Source organism: Jaculus jaculus, chromosome 1, assembly GCF_020740685.1.
Source record: "Jaculus jaculus isolate mJacJac1 chromosome 1, mJacJac1.mat.Y.cur, whole genome shotgun sequence".
NCBI classification, from domain to species: domain Eukaryota; kingdom Metazoa; phylum Chordata; class Mammalia; order Rodentia; family Dipodidae; genus Jaculus; species Jaculus jaculus.
Window position 1 is genome coordinate 292,554,715 of NC_059102.1, and position 27,999 is coordinate 292,582,713.

Genomic DNA, 27,999 nt, shown 5'->3' on the forward strand with positions numbered 1-27,999 from the left:
CTGCCCCATCCTGCCCATCTGGGAGGGTATTTTCCTTACCTCTAACCCTAGGTGTAATGAGTGTCACACTTTGTCACTTCTTCAGCTTCTTGTTTCTGCTGACCAAAAAAGGCATCCATCAGCTAAGCACAGTTTTTTTTAAAAAAGTTATAGTGACATTCTGGGTTAGAGATAAAATAATTTCTTCCTAACGTTAAGAAAGACTTCAAAAAGTGGAATGGGGAAATCCTCTTTTGTAAAAGCTGATATATTCTATGATTTTTCTTCTTTCTTTTAAGACAACAAACAGGCTTGTCCATTGTGCCCTAAGGAAAAATTTAGAGCCTGTAATAGTCATAAGCTTCGTCGTCACCTTCAGAATCTACACTGGAAAGTTTCAGTTGAATTTGAAGGTTAGTATTTTTGTGTTTACCTAAAGACTGATGTACATGAAATTTAACATTTCTTAACCTGTTTGGAAATTTTAGTGTGAACATTACCAAACATTATTACTTTTTAAATTTTTATATGTTGAAGGATTTAATGCTTCCTTTTTAATGAATTTTGTAAAAGATAATATGTGGCCCTGTAGGCTGTGGACACAGACACAAGTTTAGTTTAGCGAACACATCCACCATAGACTGAAAGCTTGCTGTTTATGAAACAATTTTTAAAGGTAGTTTTATTTTCTAGCAGAACTACTGCTCTTTTACAGATGATTTTGAAGAGAAAGGAAATGCAATAAAACAAGAAAGGAATTGGTATGAATATGGATAAAAGAAGGTACTATATGATAAATTAAAATTTCAGAATGAGGGGCAAGAGAGATAGAAGACTCAGTGGTTAAAATGCTTGCCTACAAAGCTTAATGACCTGAGTTTGATTCTCCAGCATCCATGTAAAGCCAGATGTACAATGTGGCCCCATGTATCATGTATCTAAAGTTCGTTTGCACCATCTGGAGTCCCTAGAGCACCCATTCTCTCTGTTTATCTCTCTACTTTCTTATTTCTCTGCTTGCAAGTTAATAATTTTTTTAATTGGAATGATGGTGGGATATAATATAAATATTTAGAAATCAGGGCTAGAGAGATGGCACAATGGTTAAAGGTCCTGAATTCCTCAGTACCCATGTAACCAGGTGCACAAAGTAGCATATACGTCTGAAGTTCATTTGCAGTGGTAAGAGGCCTTGGTGAACCCATCTTTTTTTTTTTTTTTTTTTTTTTTTGCTCGCTCTGTGCTTGCATTTTTTTTTTTTTTTAAGAGGCTGGGCATTGTGGTACACACCTTTCATCCTAGAACTTGGGAGGCAGATGTAGGAAAATCACTGAGTTCCAGCCTGAGACTACATAGTGAATTCCAGGTCATCATGGCCTAGAGTGAGACTGTACCTCGAAAAACCAAAACAAAAAAAAAAAAAAAAAATGGAGAGGGGGGCTGGAGAGACTGCTCAAAGGTTAAGGTGCTTGCCTGCAGAACCTAAGGACCCAAGTTCGATTCCCCAGTACCCATATAAAGTCAGATGCACAGGTGGTGCATGAGTCTGGAGGCCCTGGCATGCCGATTCTCACAGTCTATCTGTCTCTTTCTCTCTCTTAAAAATAAACGAATAAAATATTTTTTAAAAAATGGAGAGAGAAAGAAATCATAGCCTTTCTGTGCTCCAGGATAGTGGAAATTATTTCACAAGAAACACTGTAATGATGACAGAATGATGTAATTTAGGAGAATAAATTTAACAAGTGAATTTATAAGGAAGTGAATAAAGTTGAAAGACAGAAACTAAGACTTAAAAGACCAGATTCTGAGACAGTGAAATATTACAGCATATTGGAAAAAGATCTGGCAACGTCTTTTAAATTTTGTTTGGTTATTAATTTGGGTAGTGGGGTGTTTGTTGTTTCTTTTTTTCAGTTTTTCAAGTAGGGTTTCACTCTAGCCCAGGCTGATCTGGAATGCACTATGTAGTCTCAGGGTGACATCAAACTCATGGTGATTCTTCTGCCTCTGCCTCCCAAGTGCTGAGATTAAAGGTGTGCACCTCCACACCCAGTTTGTCTTTCAAATTTTAAACTGTTCTTGTCAATCCACAAGGTGATAGCCCTTCCCTTATGTGAGGACTATATAAGTAGAGAATCAGTAGACAAGGTTAGATGTACAGTGATAGGTAGATATGCAAGATCTACACCCTATGCTTTGTGACAAAAATTTGGATCTAAAAGGGATATAGTGTATGCATTCCAAAGATAGCTCTTGAAAAGAGTATATTTTATGTATGCCAGGTAACTTGAAAATATTTCCATTGTAAGCTACAACTTAAGATACCGATCTATAAGGAATTTTTTTTTTTTTTTTTTTTTGACATAGGGTCTCACTGTAGCCCAGGCTGACCTGGAATTCACTATGTAGTCTCATGGTGGCATCAAAACCACAGTGATCTTCCTACCGCTGCCTCTGGAGTGCTGGGATTAAAGGCGGGCACCACCTTGTCCAGTTTATAGGGAAAATTTTTTGTTGTTCATTTATTTATTTGAGAGCAACAGACACAGAGAAAGGCAGAGAGAGAAAACAGGCGCGTCAGGGCCTCCAGCCACTGCAAACGAACTCCAGACATGCATGCACCCCCTTGTGCATCTGGCTTACGTGGGTTCTGGGGAATTGAGTTGAAATGGGGTCTTTAGGCTTCACAGGCAAGCGCTCAACAGCTAAGCCATCTTTCCAGCCCATAAGGAAGATTTTTAAATATTCAATTTGTAGAACCAGAAGTTCCCTCAAAAAAGTCCTCTAAATATCAATCATATACATACACATATGTGTATGCAGACATATATATGTGTGTGTGTGTGTATGTGTATGTACACAAACATACTTGTATGTTATTTGAGATAGAAATGATTAAATGTTTATTTGGAGTTTCAAACAAACTGGATGAAACAACTAAGTGAGATGCCCAAAAAGAAATTAGAACTAGGGCTGGAGAGATGGCTTAGCGGTTAAGCGCATGGCTATGAAGCCTAAGGACCCCAGTTTGAGGCTCGATTCCCCAGGACCCATGTTAGCCAGATGCACAAGGGGGCGCACATGTCTGGAGTTCATTTGCAGTGGCTGGAAGCCCTGGCACGCCCATTTTCTCTTTCTCTTTCTTTCTCTGTCGCTCTCAAATAAATAAAAAGAAAAACAACAACAAAAATTTTTTTTAAAGAAATTAGAACTATAACAGCTGGTTTTTTAGGAGAACTCTTGAAAGGTTATCACTGGCTATTTAGGGGAAAGAGAATTAAAGAGTAATTCAGAAGCCATTGTCTTTTAAATTTAATTCATATATATATATATATATATTTAAAATTTTTTGTCTTAACTTGTAAGTATTCTTTTATGTTCTCCATTGAGGCCATTTAACTTTTAGGGTTGGTTTCTCCAAGTTATTAAAGTATCTTGTGATTCATCTTTACTTATAGGGTGCAGGGTTTTGTGTATGTGGATTTGGCTATTGAGTACTTTCACATGACAGCAGTCTGGGAGATGCTATGAAGATATAATAGTTTTTGTCTTGGTGAACAGCCTTCAAAGTAGTTGGCAATATGTGTTGAAGGTAGAAGCAACAAGATATGCTAGAACAAGAAATGTGAGAGAAAAAAACAAACATGCTTGAGTTTAGGAGTTGAGCAACTAGCAAAATGGCATTAATCCTTGACTAAGCTGGAGACAACCTTAATGTGAAAGTATATGGGCAAGGAAGCCAGGAACTTAGACTTGGGCATATAATGATTGAAGTTCATCAAAATGGAGATATCAAGTATTGTGTAGACTATCTGAATATGGAGTTTGCGGGAGTAGTTGTGCCTGGAGATAACGTATTTAGGAGTTGTCAGAATATAGATAGTATTTAAAGCCAGGAGACTTACTGAGATAACTGTAGGGCTGGGTTTAGAAACATACTGATAAGAGAAATGATTTCATTTAAAGCATAAGAATAAAAGAAAGATGAATTATAGGCTTTTACTTAGATCAAAAATCATTATTTAGGGGCTGGAGGGATGGCTTAGCAGTTAAAGGTATTTGCCTGCAAAGCCAAAGGAGCCAGGTTGGATTCCCCAGGACCTACGTCAGCCAGACGCACAAGGGGGCGCTCGCATCTGGAGTTCTTTTGCAGTGGCTGGAGGCCCTGGCATGCCCATTCTCTCTCTCCCTCTTTCTCTATCAAATGAATAAATCAAATGAGGTATTTTAAAAGTCATTATTTAAAAACACACACTCAAGAGATCTGATGCAAGAAAAATTGCCAAGGGCTGAGATATAGAGTGTTAGGGTACTTGCTTAGCATTCACAATATCCTGGACTATCCCTTCCACTGCAGAAAATAAAAAAGAATAAGTCTGGGGACATAACTCAGTCAATAAAATATTTGCTTTGTGGGCATGAGAACCTGAGTTCAATTCCTGGAACCCATGTTTAAAAGAAAAATGCTGTGTATAATGGCACACACTTGTAATTTCAGCACTGAGAAGTTAGAGAGAGATAAATGAATATTCCAGGCTCATTGGGAAGCCAGTCTAACCTGTTGGCAAGTTTGAGGCCAATTGAGAGACCCTGTCTGAAAAAAGGTAGATGGGAACAACATCCAAGGTTGTCCTCTTGCCTCCACACATACATGTATATGTTCATCCACACACAAACACAACAGTTTCATGAATCAGAATAAATAATATGATGGGAAAAATGGCTCATTAGTAAAAGGCGCTTGCTTGCAACCTTGCCAACCCAGTTCAATTCCCCAGCATCCATGAAAGCTGGGCACAAAGTGGTTCACAGTCTGTAATCCTAATATGCATACAGCAGTGGGAGATGGAGCCAGAAGGGCTATCTAGATTGGTACACAGGAAGGCACCAAAACCAAAATAACAATAAGGGAGCAAAGAGGAAGGAGAGGATAAACATTCCAAGATTGTACTTAGACTTCCACACTTGTGTAGTAACATACATGCACTTATATAACAATAAAAAAAACAAAAAGAGAAAAGATCAGTGTAATTTTGGCCAGTTTTTAATTTATTTTTTATTTTATTTTATTTTTTAGTTTTTGAGGTAGGGTCTCTCTAGCCCAGGCTGACCTGGAATTCAGTGTGTAGACTTGTTCTGTACCTCACGGTGATCCTCCTACCTCTGCCTCCTAAGTGCTGGAATTAAAGGCATGAGCCACCACACTCAGCATAATTTTGACAAGTTTTGAGAGTTTGTTTTGTTTTTTGTCTCATGTAGACTGGGCTAGCATCATGTTTTCTAAGTAGCTGAAGGCGATCTTGAACTACTGATCCTCCTGCTTTCACCTGTCACATTACTAAGATTATAAACATGTACTTCCATGTTCAGCACATTGACATGTTGAGATGCTGACCAAATAATTAGTTGTAGATCCTTAACAAGCAATTGGCTTTGTTTTTGTTTGTTTGTTTGTTTTGTTTTGAGGAAGGGTCTCACTGTGATTCAGGCTGACCTGGAATTAACTATGTAGTTTCAGGATGGCCTTGAACTCACAGCATTCCTCCTAACTCCACCTCTCGAGTGCTGGGATTAAAGGCTTTCGCCACTATACCTGGCTCTCTTAGCAAGCAATTAGAATTGGGGAGCTTACTGTCAGGAATAGATTAATAATAGCATTATGATTTAGGATTTCTTCCCTTAGGAGAGATAACTGGAATCAGGAAAGAAATTAAAGTTACCAAAGGTAACCAAAGGTGCATATCCAATGACCAATCCTAAGGAGTAGCTATATTTTAAGATGTGAGATAAAATATCTGCCAAAATTTTTTCAAATAATTTTTAACTTTTTATTGACAACTTCTATACACATAGACAATATACAATGATTATAGCCCCCTCCCTTGAACCTCTCTTTTCCCCATCCTTAGTCTTCTCTCCACTTAATCCCTTCTTTCCAACTAGTCTCTCTTCCATTTTTTCTCACCTATTATGAAAGTAGTTTTTTAAAGGTGGGAAGACAACCAAGATAGTCCTAGTCCTGTTTCATAGATGAGAGTCTATATTATGGCACATATGGCATGAGGCAAAATATAAGCTCAAGGTGGAAGAAAGTTGATGATAAAATTAATTGCCAAAATAGCCAAATGACTGTAAGTTTCTTGCTGGGACAAAGTACCTGGCCAGAAGCACTTTAGGGAAGGAATAAGTTTATTTTGGCTTAAGGTTCTAGTGGGCAGGGTCTGTCATTGCAGAAAAGGCACAGTGGCAGGAGCTTGAGGCAGCTGGTCACATTCAGCACAGTGAGGAAGCTGAGAGGGATAAATGCTGGTTATGCTCAACTGACTGTCTCCTTTCTATGTAGTCCAGGACCCCAGCCCATGAGATGGTGCCACCCACAGTTAAGATGGGTCTTCCCACCTCAGTTAATTTCGGTCAAGATAATTGTGAACTAGGCGTGGTGACACATGCCTTTAATCCCAGAGGTAGGGAGGCAGAAGTAGGAGGATCACTGAGTTTAAGGCCATCCTTTAGACTACATAGTGAATTCCAGGTCAGCCGGGGCTAGAGTGAGACCCTACCTCAAAAAAAAAAAAAAAAAGATAATCTCTCCTAGGCTTGCCAAAAAGCTCGCCTCATCACAGTTATTTCTCATATGATTCTAGGTCCTGCCATGTACAATGACTAAGTTAAAATCATCATGACAAAACCAGAATTTGAACTTGGATTTCTTATAATTGTTTATATTGATCTGTTTATCTCATTTATAAGCTAAAGCAGTATTATTCATATAATTATGGTATTACAAATAGAATAAGCCTAATTGCTCGCATCAGTACACTAAACTTACAGATTTTAATGCTATTTGAATGTTTAATAGACAAAGAGAAGATAACCAACCATTGTTCATTTTAGGTTACAGGATGTGCATCTGTCACTTACCCTGTCGACCAATAAAACCAAATGCTGGAGAACAGGTAATAAGATTTTAGATTTTAATTTTCAAATTTAATCCTCTTTAAAGAAATGATAATTTTTACTTGCTTTAAAACTACACTTTACCAAAATGTTCCACAGCTATTCTTGATTAAAATCGAAATGTGTATGTTCAGCAGTTTAGTTTACTATAAATAACCTGAGTACTTTCAGATGATCATGCAGGGAAAAAATGCATAATGTACAGGAAAAAAGTATTGGGTTGTACTTCTCATTTAATAGTTTATAAAAAAAAATTTAGTTTTATTTATTTATTTGAGAATGAGGCGGAGGAAGAAAGGGAGAGAAAGAATGCACGTGTCAGGGCCTCTAGCTACTGTAAACAAGCTCCAAATGCATCACCACCTTGTGCATCTGGCGTATGTGGGTCCTGGGGAATCGAACCGAGGTCCTTTAGCTTTGCAAGCAAGTGCCTTAACCACTAAGCCATCTCTCTAGCCCTCAGTTAATAGCTTTTAACTTCAGTTAGATAAATTGCTTTTGTAGCCAGAATGAATATTAAAATTTATGAATTTTGGACTGAAGAATTGAAGTACAGACTTTTTTTTCTTTGATAAACAAATTTTGATCATAGAATTGGAGCTTCATGTTTCTATGAATTAATAAATACCTTTGTATTTCAATCTCACATTCTCCCTATATTCTTTCTGTTAAGTTTAATTTGAAACAATCAAGATTCTGAAATCTTGTTTTTTTTATTTTTTGTTTGTTTGTTTGTTTTTGTTTTTGTTTTTGAGATGGGATCTTGCTATGCAGGCCAGGCTGGCCTTGAGTATGCTGTGTAGCCCAGGATGGACTTGAACTCAGAAATTCCCTGCCTCAGCCTCCCAAGTGCTGGGATTACAGGTATGAGCCACCAAGCCTGGCTAAAAAAACTGCAATCTGAACTTTAAAAAGGTGCATGTGTTTATTTTTAAGATTGATTTGATCACCAGAGAATATAAGCTATAAAATTGTTTTAGTGACACTACTTTGGCTGCATTTTTATACCAATGTATCCTCAGATTTAGTACAGTGGTAGAGCACTTGCCAATGTGCCTGAGCACAAAAACAAAACAAAAGGAAATAAAACCCATATACATTTGATATCATTATCATTTACTTTTAAGAAACCATGTACAACCACGGGGAACTGAAAATAAAATTATGATGGCTCATTTACAAAGAAAAAGAGAAAGCATGTGTGAGGTTTTACTTACGCTCTACTAGCTATAATGAAGCAAATAAATAAAAGTTACAGGACTAAAAGGCATTAAAGCTAATAAAGAGTCATTGGAATTGGCTTTTTATTTCCATCTAATTGAAAAAAGAGATAAGAAAGCCGGGCGTGGTGGCGTATGCCTTTAATCCCAGCACTGGGAGGCAGAGGTAGGAGGATCGCAGTGAGTTCAAGGCCACCCTGAGACTGCAAAGTTAATTCCAGGTCAGCCTGGACCAGAATGAGACCCTACCTCGAAAAACCAAAAAAAAAAGAAAAAAGATATAAGAAATTTTTACTTACAAAAACAGATAGTTCATTATGTCCCTAACACTTACTGGGCTGCTAAAGCTGAATCAGATTCTCAGAAATCTTACAAGCTTGTTGCTAAATATAGCCATTGTTAAAACTTAAATTAAATAATCGGAGGAGTGAGCAAGCTACAATGAAAAAAAGTAATGAACATTCAGAACTCATGATTCCTAATTGTTGCCCTTATATCTGCATGGTCTCACTACTTTATAATGGTGTAATGGCATAATGCTCTTCTGTAACTTGGTGATATCACATGGGTAGCTTAAATCTGTCAAAATTGTAGCTTGAAATTATCCTTGGTATGATATTTATACCACAGAAGCTGCAGATGTGACAAGTCAGGCTTTTATTTTCCTCGAGAGCCAGATTCAGTAAGAACAAGTTACACAAAATATAACAGTGATTTACTAAGCAGGGTAGCACAATAGAGAAAACTAGAAAATTTAATTTGTGGCCTATTGTATGATCAAAATGTACATATAAACATAGATAATGAAGTTATGCTTTCAAAGTCACATGGGAACATAAATATATTACCTTTTGTACCAGTCAACACAATACTCCATACTTCATTGTCTTAGTAACTTTTTTTAAAATGCTCTTTTTGATAGATAATCAATAAAATGGGTGCTCATTACCATTGCATCATTTGTTCAGCAACAATCACCAGAAGAACTGATATGCTAGGACATGTTAGGCGCCATGTGAATAAAGGAGAGACTAAATCAAGGTATATTGCTGGTAAGTTAAGCAATCTCATTAACATATTAATAAATTAATGTTTAAATAATGATCCAAAATAAAGCAGGTACAACATTATAGTTTTAGCTAAGTAACTTTGTTAACTACTAATCTTTTACTTGTTGTATTTTTTTTTTCTGTAAGTTCTCCAGTAACATTCAGCTCTTGTCAACACATATTAGTAAATTGTGCAAAAAAAAAAAAAATGCAGGTGGCACTCAAGTCAATAGGTATCTCAATGAAAAGGTATAGAATTGGAGGGCTGGGGATATAGTTTGGTGATGGAGTGCTTGCCTAGCATGCACAAGGCCTTGGGTTCTATCACCAGCACCAATTAAAAAAAAAAAAAAAGAACAGTTAAAAAGTTATAGAATTGTGCCAGGTGTGATGGCACATACCTTTAATCCAGAACTTGGGAGGTCTATGTAGGAGGATTGCTGTGGGTTTGAGGCCACCCAGAGACTATATAGTGAATTCCAGATCAGGCTGGGCTAGAGTGAAACCCCTACCTCGAAAAAAAAAACAAACAAACTATAGAATTGTATTCATACTGACAGCTTTTATATTAATAACTGGGAAAGGAATGCAGAGTGAATTATAGATGTTTATTCCGAGTGATAGAAAATCTCGGAGAATTTGGGCTGGGAAGGGAGGTCATGGTTAAAAGCACTTGCTTGCACATGCTACTTGTCTGGCTTCAATGCTCCAGTACAAGGTGGTGCATGCATCTGCAATTCATTTGCAGTGATAAGAAGCTCTGGTGTGCCTATTCTCTTTCTGCCTCTGCTCACAATAAATAATATTTACATAATACATATTTGTGTGTGTGTGTGTGTGTGTGTGTGTGTGTGTGTGTGTGTGTATGTAAAGAAAATCTCAAGACACTAATTGGCCCTTTTGGCATAAGTCATCCACTTTATTTTTTCACAGAAGATCATTTACAGGGGCAGATATTGTGAGATATGGGGCATGCCTGACAATAGAAGGGTATATAATAGCACTAAGCAAGGTTACTATTGTTGGCATTATAGAGAAATGTGGTTGCTATTCCATAATGTCTTGATTATAATATTTTAAAAAGCTCATACAGTATCTATTTTTCTCATTATAAATGCCTTATTTCTTAAATATTTAAAAATATGTATAAAATTATACTTCAGAGTTTGGGTTTTTTTTTTAATTTTTTATTTTTTGTTTATTTTTATTTACTTATTTGGGAGCGACAGACAGAGAAAGAGGCAGATAGCTAGAGAGAGAATGGGCGTGCCAGGGTCTCCAGCCATTGCAAACGAACTCCAGAGGCCTGAGCCTCCTTATGTATCTGGCTTACATGGGGAATCCTCAAACTGGGGTCCTAGGCTTCACAGACAAGCACTGTGAAGATGGCGCTAAGCCATCTATCTCTCCCAACCCAGAGGTTTTTTTTTTTTTTTTTTTTTTTTTGAGTAAGGCAAGGGCCCACTCTAGCCCAGGTTGACCTAGAAATTATTTTGTAGCCTCAGGCTAGCATCAAACTCAAAGGAACACTCCTACCTCATCCTTTTGAATGTTGAGATTAAAAATATGCACCACTATGCCTATCAACGTTTTTAAAGCCTTATTTATAACTTTTTTTTTGCATTTGTATGTAGTGTATATATGAATGTGGATATATGTATGTGAGGTAGCACATGTGTGTGCACATGTGAAATCCAAAGATTAGTGTCTTTCTCAATCGTTCCCCACTTATTTTTGAGGCAGTTCTTATACTGAATTTGGCACTCACTGATTTACCTGGATAAGGTAGCCACCAATTCCCAGGGATTCTTCGGTCTTTGCCTTCCCACCACTGGTATTACAGGCACACATGTCCACTCCTAGCTTTTACATGTGCACTAGATGCCATCACCTTTTCAAGTGTGTGTATATATGTTGAATGCATGTAAGAATGCATTTTTGTGTGTGTGTAACTATATGTATTTTTGCAAATATGTGCATGTGGAGTATGGAGGCCAGAGGACAACCTTTGGTTTCATCCTCTGGAATGCTATCCACCTCCTTTGGGACAGGCTCTGTCTTTGGCTTCTAGCTCACCCATTAGAATGGCTAGACAGTGAGGCACAAGGATCAATTTGCCTCTCCAACACTGGAATTACAAGTTTGTGCCATCACACCCAGCACTTACATGACTACTGGGGACGAGATTCAGGTCTTCATGCTTGCCTAGAAAGTACATTACTCATTCAGCTATCTCCCCAGGCCCTACACCTACATTTTTGTTTTCTTTTTTTCAGCTTAAGGATTTTAGTGTATATTAAATGCATGCTAAATTTTAAATACTAATTTTTTAAAACTTTTTTATTTTTATTTACTTATTTGAGAGAGTTAGAGATGCAGGTAGACACAGTGTGCCAGGGTCTCCAGCCACTGCAAACAAATGCCACCGTTGTGCATCTGGCTTACATGGGTCCTAGGGAATCAAACCTAGGTCCTTTGGCTTTGCAGGCAAGCACCTTGACCACAAAGCCATCTCTGCAGACACATGTTTTTAATTGAATTGTGGTTTTTTGTTTGTTTGTTTTTTTTTTGCTTTTGAGACAGGGTCTCCCTATGTCGTTGTAGCTGCCCTTGAACTAGCAGCAATCTTCCTGCCTCTAATGAGATTATAGGTCTAAGGCACCAACCAGCTATAAAGCTCAACTATAAAGGCTTGTTTGATCCTTAAAGTTCAAGCATGTGGCAAGTTCATATTGCCCCAAGCATACTGCAGAATAAACTGACTCTATTAGTTTCTTTGTGTCTAATCTTGCTGTGTATTGTTGCCTCTTTGTCCACTTTTAGTTTCTCTACAATCAGTGATATGGTATAGTTCTAGAATATACTACAGTGCTTTCAGCTCTGCTTTCTGCCCACACAAAAACAAAATAAATCCATAATAGGGGCCTATGGGATTGGAATAGAACTGCCTCCAAGAGGCCAAGTGGTTGGTTTTTGAGGCAATCAAATCCTTGGCAAAATGCCAAACAGATGGAAAACAGACTAGTCTTTTACAACTCCATGAAAATATAGATTTTTTTTTCATTACTTGATAGTTATTTAAATGTAATCTATGGGTGGGTGGGTGGTTGGTTGGTTGGTTGGTTGGTTGGTTGGTTGGTTGGTTGGTTTTTCGAGGTAGGGTCTCACTTTAGCCCAGGCTGACCTGGAATTCACTATGGAGGCTCAGGGTGGCCTCGAACTCACAGTGATTCTCCTACCTCTGCCTCCTGAGTGCTGGGATTAAAGGCATGTGCCACCAGCCCAGTTAATGTATGGTTTTAAAAATAACAAATATGAGAAAATGTTCTAAAGTCAACACATTTAGGAAATACTGTAATTCTTATTTAGCCATTCCAACTAATGGAAAGTAACCTATAGACATGAATTTTCTAAAGATGATACCACATAAAATATACTTACCAGCCAACCTGTAAAAACCCATGGTATTGGGGGCTGGAGAGATAGTTTAGTGATTAAGATGCTTGCCTGTGAATCCTAATACCCAGGTTCAAGTCTCCAGTACCCATGTAAACCAGATGCACAAGGTGGCACATGGTCTGGAGTTCTTTTGCAGTGGCTGGAGGCCCTGGCATACCCATTCTATCTGTTTCTTACTCTCTCCCTCTCTCTCTCCTGCTCTCAAATAAATAAAATAAAATATGTCTTAAAAACACAATGTAATACTTAATGCATCATAAAAGATGTTTTAGGATTGTTTGCTATCTGGTGGTGGTTGCTCTTGGCTATCAATAAGATAGATGTATTTATATAATAGGTAGTCAAGATTTTAAGTGAAGAGTCTTTGTTTCATTAACCAAATACTTACCTGTAAGGAGTTCTTTTCCACAAACAGTGCTAATAAGTCCATTCTTTGCTTTTCTAGGGTATTTTTTTAACCAACTGTTTTATCAGAAAATAATATACTTATTTTTAAAATGTATATTGTCTTAAATATTCAAAATCTTTGAAATACTCTGAATGTCATTCTTTTCTTCCATTTTAGCTTCTACTGCTAAACCATCCAATGAAATTTTGAAGGAGGCAGACACAGACATACAAGTTTGTCCTAACTATTCCATACCCCAGAAAACAGATTCCTTTTTTAATCCCAAAATGAAACTAAATCGGTAAGATAAAGTAAAAAATAGAGTTGTATATTTCAGATCATTAAAATACATCTTCTGGGCTGGGGAGATGACTCAGCGGTTAAAGACACTTGCTTGCAAAGCTTGCCAGTCCAGGTTCAGTTCCCCAGTACCCATGTAAAGCCAAATGCACAATGTGGTTTAGGAATCTGGAGTTCATATGCAGTGGCAAGAGGCCCTCGTGCACTCAGTACACACATGCTGTCAAATAGATAAATATTTTTTTAATGTATCTTTTAACATATATGTGTTCATATATTGTTGTAATCATGTTTGCATCGCTGGCAGAAATCATCTGAATAAGAGCAGCTTTGGGGGAAAAAAAGGGTTTATTTTGTTTATAAGCTGAAGGGGATGCTCCATCATGGCAAGGGAAAACAATGGCATGAGCAGAGGGTGGACGTCATCCCCTGGCCAACGTAAGGGAGACAATAGCAATAGGAGAGTGCCAAATACTGGCGAGGGGAAGTTGGCAATAACACCCATAAGACCGCTCTAACAGTACACCACTGCCTCCAGGAAGCTTTAATTTCCAGTTACCATCAGCTGGGGAACCTAGCATTCAGAACATCTGAGTTTATGGGGGAATGCCTGAATCAATCCACCACATACATACATACATATGTACGTACGTACGTACGTACATCCATCCATCCACATATATATATATATATATATATATATATATATATATATATATATGTATGTATATGTATATTGATTTAAAACAATACAGAATAAAAATCATCTTTCCTTTTCTCAAAATAATTGTTCAATTGTTTATAGCTGGGTGTAGTGGAGCACACCTTTAATCCCAGCACTTGGGAGGCTGGGAGGATCACCATGAGCTTGAGGACACCCTGAGACTACTTAGTGAATTCCAGGTCAGCCTGGGCTAGAGCAAGACCCCACCTTGAAAAACAAACAAGCAAAAGAATTGTTTCTTTTTCTACCAACCTGATTTCTTTGTCAAAGTAAAATATCAACTGTGCAATTAAACTGGCTTTTTTTTTCCTGAGGTAGGATCTTATTCTAGCTCAGGCTAACCACTACAACTGCCCCCCCCATTTTTTTTTTTTTAATATCTATTGATTTATTTGCAAATGGGGGTGGGGAATGGAGAATGACTGCTCCAGGACCTCTAGTCACTGCAAACGAACCTGCATGCACCATTTTGTGAATCTAGCTTTATGTGGGTACTAGGGAATCAAACCTGAATCATTAGACTTTGCCGGCAAATAACCACTGGCTGAGGTAGGAGGACAGCTGTGAGTTCAAGGCCATTCTGAGACTACTCAAAAAAAAAAAACTACAGAGATAAAGCCATCAAATTATTTGAAATTATTGCTTTTTCCTAGGCAGCTAATATGCTGTACTTTGGCTGCTTTGGCTGCAGAACGAAAACCCTTGGAATGTTTAGATGCCTTTGGAGCCACTGGTAAGTAAAAATAAGATTTTTGATTTTTACAGTATCTTTTTTTTTGGAAAATGTGTGTGGATATCACATCTAGCAAAGTATCTTGTGGCTGGGGAGACTGCTTAGTCACTAAAGTTCTTACCTTGTAAGCATAAGGAGACAAGATGGGTCTCTAGAACTCTCATTGAAAGAGAAATACAAACCAGGCATGGTGGAGGTCAGACAGGCAGATCCCTGGGGCTTACTCATCATCCAGTATGGTCCACTCAGTAAATTCTAGGCCAGTGAGAGACTATCTCAATAAAGATGGGTGGCACCTGAGAAACAACACTAAAGGTTGTCCTCTGACCTTGAGACATACATGTACTCTGCACACATACAAGTATGCACATACATACACATGCATGAGTATTTTCATATAAAAAAATAAAGATCCAAGATAATATTTTTATTTTATTATTATTATTATTTTTTTTGGTTTTTCGAGGTAAGGTTTCACTCTAGCCCAGGCTGACCTGGAATTCACTATGGAGTCTCAGGGTGGCCTCGAACTCACGGTGATTCTCCTACCTCTGCCTTCCAAGTGCTAGGATTAAAGGCATGTGCCACCACACCCGGCAAGATAATATTTTTAAAAAGTTTTTTATGAATATTTTCAAATATTATATACAAGGGAAAGTATCGTAAATGAATTCCTGTGTTTCATTCCAAAAATAATGCATTCATTTTCAGTCTTGTTTTGTCCCTATCCCTATATGTAACACTTTATATGGTAACTAGCCCATTCCTGTTCATGTAGAAAAAACTCGCAGACAGTGGGAAACTCCTGTCCCTCCTGCCTCAAGCTCCCAAGTGATGGGATTATGGGTGTGTACTTCCATGCCCAGCTAAGATAAGTTTTAAAAATAAATCAGTAAAACTTACGGCTGGGGAAATGTCTCAGAGTTAAAAGTGTTTCCTGTGCAAGCATCACAAAAAGAGTTTGGATTTCAAGAGGCCAAGTAAAGGTGGGTGTAAGTAGCACAGGCACCTATAATCCCATCTCTCCTACAGCAATGGGAGGCAGTCAGGAGAATCATGAAACTTGTCTAATGTAGGCAACAGCAAAAACAAGAGAGACCCTATAACAAACAAGGTGAAAGAGTGACTCCCCAGGGTTCTCTCTTAACCTCCACACATGACATGGTATGCATATACCCATACATACACACAACATACACACAACATACACACAAAAAGAACACCTAATAATAATGTACCTAAAAAATTAAGAGGCCTAGAGAGATGGCTTAGCACTTAAGACACTTACCTGAAAAGCCAAAGGAGCCAGGTTCAATTCCCTAGAACCCATGTAAGTCAGATGCACAAGGAATTGTATCTGGAATTCATTTGCAGTGGCTAGAAGCCCTAGCACACCCATTCTCTCTATCTTCTTCCCTCACAAATGAACAAATTAATTAACTAATTAAAATTAACAATTCATTGACATTACCATATATATAAGTATAGAAAATAAAATACTTAAGTCAGAATCCAAGGAATAGTTTTATTGTTTCATGTCAAATGCTTTATTTTTTGAAGTAGGGTCTCTCTCTCTCTCTAGCCCAGGCTGACCTGGAATTCACTATGTAGTCTTAGGCTGGCCTTGAACCCCTAGTGATCCTAATACCTTTGCTTCCTGTTGTCTGTGTACTGGGATTAAAGGCATGTGCCACCACACCTGACCTCTTGCCACTGCAAACAAACATGAGACTTTTTGTGTCCAACTTATGTGGTTGAGCTTCTGAGCTATCTTTCTAACCCCCTAAAATCTTTTTTTTTTTTTTTAAGTTTTAAAAAAAATGTTATTTAGGGCTGGAGAGATGGCTTAGCTACTAAAGTGTTTGCCTGCCAAGGATCCACCTAAGCCAGATGCACAAGGGGCACATGCATCTTGAGTTCATTTGCAGTGGCTGGAGACCCTGAATGCCATTCTCTATCTGCCTATTGCTCCTCCTCTCTCTCAGTCTAAAGTAAATAAAAATAAATAAATAAAAGTTGTTATTAGAGAAAGAATGGGTATACCAGGGCCTCTAGCCACTACAAATGAACTTCAGATGCATGCACCACCATGCATATCTGGCTTATGTAGGTACTAGGGAATTGAACTTGGGTCCTTAGGCTTCACAGACTAGTGCCTTAACCACTAAACCATCTCTCCAGCCCTAAAATCTCTTAATCTGTTTTTAAGTGTGTGAGTATGGGGAGGGGTAATTATTTATTGATGTAAGTAGTCTGTTGACGTGGAGCTTCTGGTGCTCTAGATTTTTGTGGATTGTTAGTCATGGCTCATGTATCATACTCCTGTAACTTTCTGTACCTTTTCATATTGTAATCCTATCAAATTCAGCTAAGAGATTTTGCTTGTTTTTGAGACAGGGTCTCATGTAGCTCAAGCTTACCTGAAACTGGCTACATAGCTGAGGGTAACCTTGAACTTCTGGTCCTCCTGCTTCTATATCCCATGCACTTACTGGGACTACAGGCATATGACCACCATGCCCACCCAGCACGATATTTCTTTTCTTGTTAAAACTACTTGTTGTTCAAACTGGAGAGATGGATCAGTGACTTAGTGTACTTTCTGTGAAAGCATCATGGCCTGAGACAGCCTGAGACTACCCAAGTTCACATCTCTTGCCACTGCTAATGAGCTTCAAATGCAAGCAGCACTTTGTACATCTGGTGTTACCTTGGTACTAGGGAATTAAAACCCAAACCAGCAGGCGTTGAAAGCCAAGTGCCTTTAACCACTAAGCCATCTCCCTCTTCCCATTGAGTTCAAATTTCTAGAACCCACATTAAACAACTGGGCCTGGCCACTTGCACTTATAACTTCAGTCCTGTAGGGGAGCAGAGACCCAGGAAATGCCAGTGCTCTCAAAAAAAAAAATGACAAGCTTCAGTATCAGTAAGAGACTTTAGCCCAAACAAGAACAAGAGAAGAGCAATGGAGGCTATCCAGTGTTCCTCTCCTTCCACCACAAGTGAGCATGTGTCACAAGGGCACATGCATGTACATACATAATGCACACGCACACGTTCAAGTCTACTGTAATCAGGAAACTGCTGAGAACTTTTTTGTGTGTGGTTTAATGATCATTGCCTAGCCTTCCATGTTTAGTTAAATATTTTATTATTTTTATTTATTAATTTGTTTGTTTGAGAGAGAATGAGCACGCCAGGGCCTTCAGCCACTGCAAACGAACTCCAGATGTGTGTGCCCCTTGTGCATCTGGCTTACGTGGGTCCTGAGGAATTGAACTGAGGTCCTTTGGCTTTGCAGGCAAGTGCCTTAACCACTAAGCCATCTCTCCAGCCCCCCTGTTTTGGTTTTTTTGAGACTGAGTCACACTATGTAGCCCAGACTATTCTAGAATTCACTATTTAGCCCAGGATAGCCTTGAACTCCTGATCCTCTTGTCTGTATCTCCAGAGTACTAAGATTATGGCTTTCAAACCCAGTACTAGTGTTATTTTTTGTTTCGTTTTGAGTTTTTCAAGGTAGGATTTCACATTAACCCAGGCTGACCTGGAACTCACTACGTAGTCTCAGGATTGCCTTGAACTTATGGCAATCTTCCTACCTCTGCCTTTCAAGTGCTGGGATTAAAGGTGTGTGCCATCATGCCCGGCTTAGTCATAAGTTTTTAAATAGATACATTGGGGCTGAGGAGATGTCTCAGTGGATCAAGTACAAGCGTGAAGACCAGAGTGCAGATTCCCAGCACTGGCTTAGATGCCAGTCAGGATATGGAGAGGGATCGTTGGAGCAAGCTGTGTAGCTTGACTAGCCAGATCAAAGAGCTCTGGGGTAAAGTAAGAGACCCTATCTCAGTAAATAAAGTGGAGAGCATACATACATGTACACATACCCACACACAAAATTGAGAGCATTTTTTCCAAGAATCTTAGCAATAGAGAAAAGATAATACAGACAGTAGAAATTTTCTAAAAGGCTATTTGTACTCATTTCAGGTCTCCATGAAGATTAAAGTGTTACATGCTTGGACTGGTGAGATGGCTCATCTAGTTAAAAGCATGTGTTTGGAAGGCTTGATGGTCCAGGTTCAAATTCCACAGTGTTTTTTGAGGTAGAGTTTCACACTAGCCCAGGCTCACCTGGAATTTACTGTGTAGTCCAGGGTGTCCTTGACCTCTCCACGATTCTTCTACCTGTGCCTCCTGAGTGCTGGGATTAAAAGCATGTACCACCATGTCCAACTAGCCTTATGTTGTCAGTGTGAGAATATGAAAAAAAAAAATGTATAAAATCTCTTAACACAGTAGATAAGACACATGAATGTAAAAATGGTCAGAAGGGCCGGAGAGGTGGCTTAGTGGTTAAGGTGCTTGCCTGCAAAGCCTAAGGACCCATGTCAACTCTCCAGGTCCCATTTAAGCCAAATGCACAAAAGGTGAGGCAAACACAAGGTCGCACATGCCCTGCCAGGTGGTGCAGGTGTCTGGAGTTCTGTTGCAGTGGCCAAGACCCTGGTATACTAATTCATATTCTTTCTTCCTCTCCCCCCCTCCCTCCCCCGCCCCTCTCTCTCAAAAATAAAAATAAATGGTCAGTATTTGAGAGAGAGACAGAATGAATAGCCATAACAGGGCCTCCAGCCACTGCAGACGAACTCCAGATGCATGTGTCATGTTGTGCATCTGGCTTAGGTGAATCCTGGGGAATTGAACCTGGGTCCTTTGGCTTTGCAGGCAAGTGGTTTAACCACTAAGCCATCGCTCCAGCCTATGATTAATATTTCTAACATGGTGGAGAGGTTAATTGAGCATATTGGCTCAACTTATTTATGAATCATGTAGTACCTGTGGAAAACCTATGGGAGTATTCTTGGTGGACCAAATTGTTCCTTTTCATTCATTATGAAGCTTTCTTTGTGTACTATTTGAAAAGTTTGACCTAGAAAGGAGTTGAATGTGTTGGTGTGTGTGTGTGTATGTGTGTCTCTATTATCCCTACATTAAAGAGGAAGGAGCAAGAGGATTGAGAATTCAAAGCCAGCTTTGGCTACATAACACGACCCCCATCTCAAAAAAAAGGGAAAAGAAATTGGGGATTAAGGGTAAATTTCAGTGAAAGTACTTTTAACTTCCCATCCTCGTTTCATACACAGTATCCCCACTTATTCATACTGCATATTGGGCTTTGTGAAAATGCTAAGATTTTGAAAAAGTAGGCAAATGCTCTTTACAAAAGCATATATATATGTATATTTTTTTTATTTTAGAAAGAGAGAATTAGTGTGTCAGGGCCTCAGCCACTGCAATCAAACTCCAGACGCTTGTGCCACCTGGTGGGCATGTGCCACCTCACGCTTGCCTCATCTTTTGTGCATCTGTTTTACTTGGGAGCTAGAGAGTCAAACATGGGTCCTTAAGCTTCACAGTTAAGTGCCTTACCCACTAAGCCATCTCTCCAGCCCCAAAAGCAGATTTTTATTTATTTATTTATTTTTGGTTTTTTGAGGTAGGGTCTCACTCTAGCTCAGGCTGACCTGGAATTCACCATGTAGTCTCAGGGTGGCCTCAAACTCATGGTGATCCTCCTACCTCTGCCTCCCAAGTGCTGGGATTATAGGCGTGTGCCACCATGCCTGGCCAGATTTTTTATTACAGTGTTTATTCCTTAGTTACTATAACTTAAAAACTCACTTTCTTCTCTATTTCTCCTAAGGAATAATGGGATTACAATGGGCAAAGCACCTTGGAAATGCAGTCAAAGTTACAATTAATGACTTGAATGAAAACTCTGTGACATTGATTCAGAAAAATTGCCATTTAAACAAACTGAAAGTGGTGGTAGACAGCCAGGAAAGGGAAGAGGATGATGCTCCTGGAGAAGAGGAGGGTACTCTTGGTAATATTAAGGTGACCAAAATGGATGCCAATGTACTGATGCATTTGAGATCTTTTGATTTCATGTAAGTGAAAAAGATTTGCTGTATCACTTGCTAAAGCTGATAGAAAATTTTTGTCTGGGGGAGGATAGTTAAATATTAAGAGAATTTTACAGTTGCTTGTTTTTATAGTTTTTTATAATGGCCTGAGATATGCAATATGAAAAATTTATAGCATTTCCAACTCTTCTGGGTTTGAACCTTTCTTCTTAGTCTGCATATTTCTTAATGGTCTATATGGCATGTATCATTTTGGTAATTGTTTTAAAACAAATACTTAATATACACTTGCTAAGTACCTTTTAATTTGTCCTCCAGTTTTTTGAGACTGGATCTTGCTATGTAGTCCAAGCTGTCCTCAAACTGAAATCCTCCTACCTCTACCCCCTGAGTGAATGCTGAAATTACAAGTATGAGCCACCACAACTGGCTTACAAAGTATTTTTGAATCTTTGAATTTTGTCATTATAAATAAATAAATTGTAATTTTCATAACTAATATAAATTTAAATATGCTTTTAGACACCTAGACCCTTTTGGAACATCTGTAAACTATCTAGATTCTGCATTCAGAAATATACGAAACCTTGGCATAGTATCAGTGACTTCTACAGATATCAGTTCCTTATATGCCAAGGCACAACATGTTGCCCGTCGTCACTATGGATGTAACATTGTCCGAACAGAATATTACAAGGAGCTAGCAGCCAGAATTGTTGTGGCTGCAGTGGCAAGGTAGGTTCCAGTCTGTCAACAGTGTACCTTAAAGTTTATTACCTGAAATATTGTTTGTTCTGTAACTTATTACTGAAATCATATAAAAAGGTGAAATTTTCAGATCTGTTTAATTCAGTAATATAGAGCTAAGTAAGATAACATGAAAAGGAGAAATAAAAATTGTAGGTTTATGAGTAATTTGAAAGATCCTTTTTATCTGAAGATAGTTTGAATAAAATGATAGCTTATGTTGTCAGGTTTTCATTACTGGCAGAAAATACCAGACCAATAGCAGCTTGAGGGGAAAAAGGGTTTATTTTGCCTGACAGACTAGAGGAGACGCTCCATGATGGCAGGAGAAAACAATGACGTGAGCAGAGGGTCGACATCACATCCTGGCCAACATCAGGTGGACAACAGCAACAGGAGTGTGTGCCAAACACTAACAAGGGGAAACTGGCTATAATATCCATAAGCCCACCCCTCCAATAATACACTGCCTCCAGGAGGTGTTAATTCCCAAATCTCCATCAGCTGGGAACCTAGCATTCAGCACACCTAAGTTTATGAGGGACACCTGAATCAAACTCCCCCACAGCTTATAAACTTCATTCTGCGAAGTGAACTTACAAAACAAGAATTCTAAACAGATGGAAAAAGGCAGACTTTATTTGAGCACCTATTGTGTGCAGAATATTAATTTTTAAGAATAATTTATAATTGGGTATTTTGAGTTTATAAACATCAGCAGTTCATTCACTAACCGAAACAAAAGTTATACAGCATTTACATGGAAATTCCTACATTGATTTGATACAGACTACTAGAATTCATAGATCTTTCAGCATTAATCCTAATTAACTAAAGACTGTGATGTTATTTGTATATTTGGCTGTATGTATTTAAAATATTTCTAAGCTGGGTGTAGCAGCACACACCATTTATCCCGCCACTTGGGAGGCAGAAGAGGATCACTATGAGTTCCAGGTCAGCCTAGGCTAAAGTGAGACCCTACCTTGTAAAAACAAAAACAAAAAAAATCTAGGGCTGGAGAGATGGCTTAGTGCTTAAGATGCCTGCCTGCAAAGCCAAAGGACCTTGGTTTGATTCCCCAGGACCCACGTAAGCCAGATACACAAGGGGGCACATACGTCTGGAGTTTGTTTACCGTGGCTGGAGGCCCTGGCGCACCCACTCTCTTCCTTTCTCTCAAATAAATAAAAATAAAATATTTTTTAAAAGTTCTAACAGCATGATTGAAATTGTTTTTTGTTGTTGTTTTTAAATTTTTCTTTATATTTATTTATTTATTTGAAAGCAAAAGAGAGAGAGAATGGGTGCACGAGCTCCTCCAGCCACTGCAAATGAACTCCAGATGCATGTACCACCTTGTGCATCTGGCTAACATGGGTACCTGGGAATAGAGCCTCGAACCAGGGTCTTTAGGCTTCAAAGGCAAGCTCTTAACCACTAAGCCATCTCTTCAGCCTCCTTGTTGTTTTTTGAGACAGGGTCTCACACTAGCCCAGGCTGACCTGGAACTCATAGCAATCCTACCCCAGCCTTCCTAATGCTGGGATTGTAGGCATGAGCATGGTGGAAAGGACTATTTCCACAGAATAATCAGCAGCTACCATAGGATACTACATATCATTAGCATTTGATAAATATGTATAGTTTGAAAGCAGCTTTTCTAGGGGGAAAAAAAAATGGTGAAAAGGAAGAATAGTAACCATGATGACTGGAAACCAAGCCTTGCTGGAAACCAGGGAATACAGTCCTATTTAAGAGGGTATCATGAAGGGAAAATGTCTACACACTGAAAACCCTGCTACACATCCTTTGTTTCCTATTTTCCAGTTTGTATAAAAGTTACAGTAATGATCTTTTGAAAGCCTTGCTACTAAAAACTGAATTAAACCAGGCATGGTGGCACACACCTTTAACCCCTCACTCGGGAAGCTGTGGTAGGAGGATCACTGAATTCAGGACCCACTTGGGCTACAGAGTGAGTTCCAGGTCAGCCTGGGCTAAAGTGAGACCCTGCTTCAAAAGATATACAAATAGCCAGGTAGCACACGCCTTTAATCCCAGCACTCGGGAAGCAGAGGTAGGAGGACTGCCATGAGTTCAAGGCCACCCTGAGACTCCATAGTGAATTCCAGGTCAGCCTGGGCTAGAGTAAGACCCTACCTCAAAAACGAAAAAAGAAACAAAACATGCACACACATATATGTATACATATATATGTATATATGTATGTCCTATAACCTACCCATAATTTGCTGTTCAGGTTAACTTTGTCAGTACAATGTTAAAGAAAAATAAGCTGTCTAATTAATGTTTAAATTTCTTATAGAGCGGCAGCCCGATGTAACAAAGGCATAGACGTGCTCTTTGCAGTGGCTCTGGAACATTTTGTCTTGGTAGTTGTGAGGGTTTTGAGGGGGCCTACTTCAGCAGATGAGACAGCCAAGAAAATTCAGTACCTGATCCACTGTCAGTGGTGTGAAGAAAGAATTTTTCAAAAAGATGGTAATATGGTAGAAGGTAAATTCACATTTCTCTTGGCTATGTGTTATTTGTTTATAGGCTCCCTATGAATAGGCCTTTGTTACATCTCTAATTATAGTATACTTTGATTTTAAAGTATATTACAGTACTAAGTATGTTCTTTATTAACCTGGGTTTACTTAGATGAGCAGACCAGAAAGGATATGAATGTGTTAAAGTCACTCTAAGTGGTTTCTGTACAGTTTATGTTCTCTTGCCCTGCCCTTTATTGAAAAATTCAGAAATAACTTAGTTTCTACTGTCAACTACTTGTAAAAACATACACCATCAGATTACTGGTTTGTCTAGGCTGTTACAAATTTTTAATACTATAAAAATAAATTTTGTGTTTCTAGCTGAATTTAAAAGTAACCACTTACAAAATTCAGTCAGTAAAATTTATAGAGTTTCTACTATATGCCAGGTCTGAGGATCCAAGTTAAAAATTGTGACTACACTCTCATAAGGCTGTTTCTGTTTGCTTTTCTGGAACACAAAAACAGTTTTGCCTGTTGTTTTTTACTAAGTTCTTGCTATTTTTTCAAATGAACTTTTAAAAACTATTTATAAGTAAAGTTTAGCCCTTGCTATATGAATTGCAAATTTTTTTCTCATTTTATTGCATTTGTGCCCTTTTTAATTTGAATGAGGAAATAAATGGAAGGATGGATGGATGATGGGTACACTTGCTGCTGCAAACTCCAGAAGCATACACCACTTGCATCTGGTTTTATGTGGGTTCTGGGGAATCAAACCTGGGTCATCATGTGTTGCAAGCAAACACCTTTAACCATTGAGCAATCTCTCCAGCCTGATTTACGCCCTTTTTAATGCTGAATTGTTTTTTTGGTTGATGTTGTAAAGTTAAGGTCATATCTATTCTGGATTTTGTCTCTAATGTAAAAAGACATTTCTGGGCTAGAGAAATGGCTTATCACTTAAGGCACTTGCCTGTGAAGGCAAAGGAACCAGGTTCAGTTCTCTAGTAACCACATAAGTCAGGTGCACAAGGGGGTGCATGTGTCTGGAATTTGTTTGCAGTGGCTAGAGGCCCTGATGTGTTCTTTCTCTCTCTGTCTCAAAAATAAGTAAATATAAGTAAATAAATTAAAATTTTTGAGACAAGCCCAACAGACTGTCCTTTTTTTAAAATTTTTTTTTGTTTTTTTTTTCTTTTGTGGAAATTTTTTTGTTATTTTTGTTTATTTATTTGAGAGAGACAGAAAGAGGCAGATAGAGAGAAGGAGAGAGAGTGGGCCTCCAGCCACTGCAAACAAACTCCAGACGCATGTGCCCCCTTGTACATCTGGCTAACATGGGTCCTGGGGAGTTGAGCCTCAAACCGGGGTTCTTAGGCTTCACAGGCAAGTGCTTAACTGCTAAGCCATCTCTCCAGCCCCATTTTTTTAAATGCGTGAGTGTGAGAGAGGAGAGAGAGAGAATTGGCACACCAGGGCCTCCATCCACTGTAACCGAACTCCAGATGTGTGTGCCACCTTGTACACAAGTGCAACCTTGCGCTTTTGCATCACCGTGTGCATCTGACTTACATGGGATCTGAAGAGTCAAACGTGAGTTTTTAGGCTTCACAGGCAAGCACCTTAACCACGAAGCCATCTCTCCAGCCCTAAATAAAACATTTTTTTCTTTTTTTTGGTTTTTCTAGGTAGGGTCTCACTCTAACCTGAAATTCACTATGTAGTCTCATGGTCTCAAACTCACAGCAATCCTTCTACCTCTGCCTCCCGAGTACTGGGATTAAAGGTGTGCGCTACCACACCCTGCTTTAAAAAAAAAAAATTTTTTTAAGATATTTCCTAGACATTACTAAGATCTCATGTATCTTAATCAAGATGACCTTGAGTTTTTGATCCTCTTGCCTCCAATTATAGGTGTGCATAACTATACCAGCTTTTACTGAGCTGGGGATGGAACCCAGCATCCTACCAATTGTGCTGTATCACCAGCCATGCTATTTGATAACACAGTCATATCAGATAGAAAGAATTAATAGACTTATGTCTCAACCTGGACCTCGGTTCTGGGTATATATCTAGGACTGATTATCTAATCAGGCCATTCCAACAAATTTGGTGATCAATTCAAGAATGGCCTGCAGTTGGAGGAGGTTATATGAAGAGTTTCTAACTTAATTGAAATGACTGCTTTTGATAGCTGATGGTGTAACTCAGTAATAGAGCACTTGTCAAACATTTTTGAGGCCCTCAGTTCAACCCTTAGTACCACCAAAAATGTAAAATAGGACTAAAGTGACTATTGTACACCTATGGCAAAATTTAAGGTTCTACAGGAGACTACTGCCTTATTTTAGAAACTAATAATAATACTAGGACCTCTCCAGTTTCCTTGGAGTTATATCAGGCCACTCATTGTTCTTTTAAATTTAATTAGTTTAGTCCACATCTTTGGAGCTGAATATAAATCAAACCTAGGGAATTAGGATATTTTCTTTTCAAACCCCAAAAACTTAAGAAAAATGATGGGCTGGAGAAATGGCTCAGAGGTTAAGGCACATGCCTGCAAAGCCTAATGACCCAGGTTTGACTCCCTAGTTCCCTTGTAAAGCTGCATGCACAAAGTACACATGTGTCTGGAATTAGTTTGCAGTGGCTGGAGGCCCTGGTGTACCCATTCTCATTATCTACCTCTCTTTCAAATAAGTAAAAATAAAAACTTTTTAACAGAAAAATGTTTATATTTTGATTGAGATTTGAGGTGTTTTTTGGTTTTTTGAGGTAGGGGCTCCCTCTGGCCCAGGCTGACCTGGAATTCACTATGTAGTCTCAGGCTGGCCTTGAACTCACAGCAATCTTCCTACCTCTGCCTCCTGAGTTCTGAGATTAAAGGTGTGCACCACCACACCCGGCTTGAGACTTTTTATATGGATACATACATTGGTTAGAACTTATTTACCATTTCATATGTAATATATGCATTTAATTGCATATAAAGTATACCCCAGTCAACTAATTTTAAAATATGAAGATCTTGTGGATTTTTCCATTATGTAATAATAGTATAGTGACTGAAAGTGAGAATCAGTTATGCCTGTAAGAAGTCATTTAACATGGATTCCTACAGTCTGTTTTAAGCTTTAATTTTTGTGTTTGAGATTTTAACAGTACTTACCTTCAAAGAGTTATAAGGATCAAAGTTTAAAATACAGAGTTCTTACCATAATTCCTGGCACAGTGTATAAAAACTACAAATTATTGTAAATAAATTGTTATTACTTGCATTAGTTATTTCTTCTTTATTTATTTACTTTTTTTTTTAACAGAAAACCCATATAGACAGCTGCCCTGTAATTGTCATGGAAGCATGCCTGGAAAGACAGCAATAGAACTTGGACCTCTGTGGTATGCACTTAAACACATTATTTAAATTTGATTTATTGATTGTCAGCTTTTGATAAAAAGTGAGAAAAAGCAAGCAAATTTAGATCCAGTTTTTAAGTCCATTCAAATAATTATGATTCCTTTCCTACTATACTCTGAAGGCATTTTCAGATTTTTTTGTACTGTTCTTCCTATTTTGAGATAAAAATAAGAGGCATTAGGATGAAAGAGAAGCTTGGCCTTTGAATTTTTTTTTTTTTTTAAGAGAGAGAGAATTTGCACTGTATATAGCCCTCCCTAGCTGGGCTAAAACTCACTGTGTAGACCAGGCTGGCCTCAAACTCGTGGCAATCCTCCTGACTCTTTAGTGCTAGGATTACAGGCACACCACTAGGCTCAAGTCAAAGAGGCTTTTTTAAACTGATTTTTGTAGAGGCTGGGAAGATGGCTCAGCAGTTAGGATACCTGGTGGCCCAAGTTTGATTTCTTGGTACCTGCATACAGCCAGATGCACAAAGTGGCACATGCATCTAAAGTTTATTTGGCAGCAGCAAGGGAGGCCCTCACACACCTATTCATTCATAATTCATTCATATTCTCTCTCTCTTTCCTGCCCTCCTTT

The 27,999-nt window shown here is 38.5% G+C and overlaps 1 protein-coding gene across 2 annotated transcripts in view; it reads left to right on the forward strand.

Moving 5' to 3' along the window:
* Positions 1–27,999, forward strand: part of Trmt1l (tRNA methyltransferase 1 like) — a 46,197-nt gene that overhangs the window by 8,399 nt on the left and 9,799 nt on the right. For both annotated transcript variants that reach the window (XM_045141844.1, XM_004658708.2), the window contains 9 exons: positions 279–392; positions 6,877–6,938; positions 9,082–9,211; positions 13,233–13,356; positions 14,733–14,812; positions 20,526–20,772; positions 21,271–21,483; positions 23,825–24,015; positions 27,320–27,398. In XM_045141844.1, coding sequence (XP_044997779.1) covers positions 279–392; positions 6,877–6,938; positions 9,082–9,211; positions 13,233–13,356; positions 14,733–14,812; positions 20,526–20,772; positions 21,271–21,483; positions 23,825–24,015; positions 27,320–27,398 — 1,240 coding nt within the window. The remainder of the gene's footprint in view (positions 1–278; positions 393–6,876; positions 6,939–9,081; positions 9,212–13,232; positions 13,357–14,732; positions 14,813–20,525; positions 20,773–21,270; positions 21,484–23,824; positions 24,016–27,319; positions 27,399–27,999) is intronic.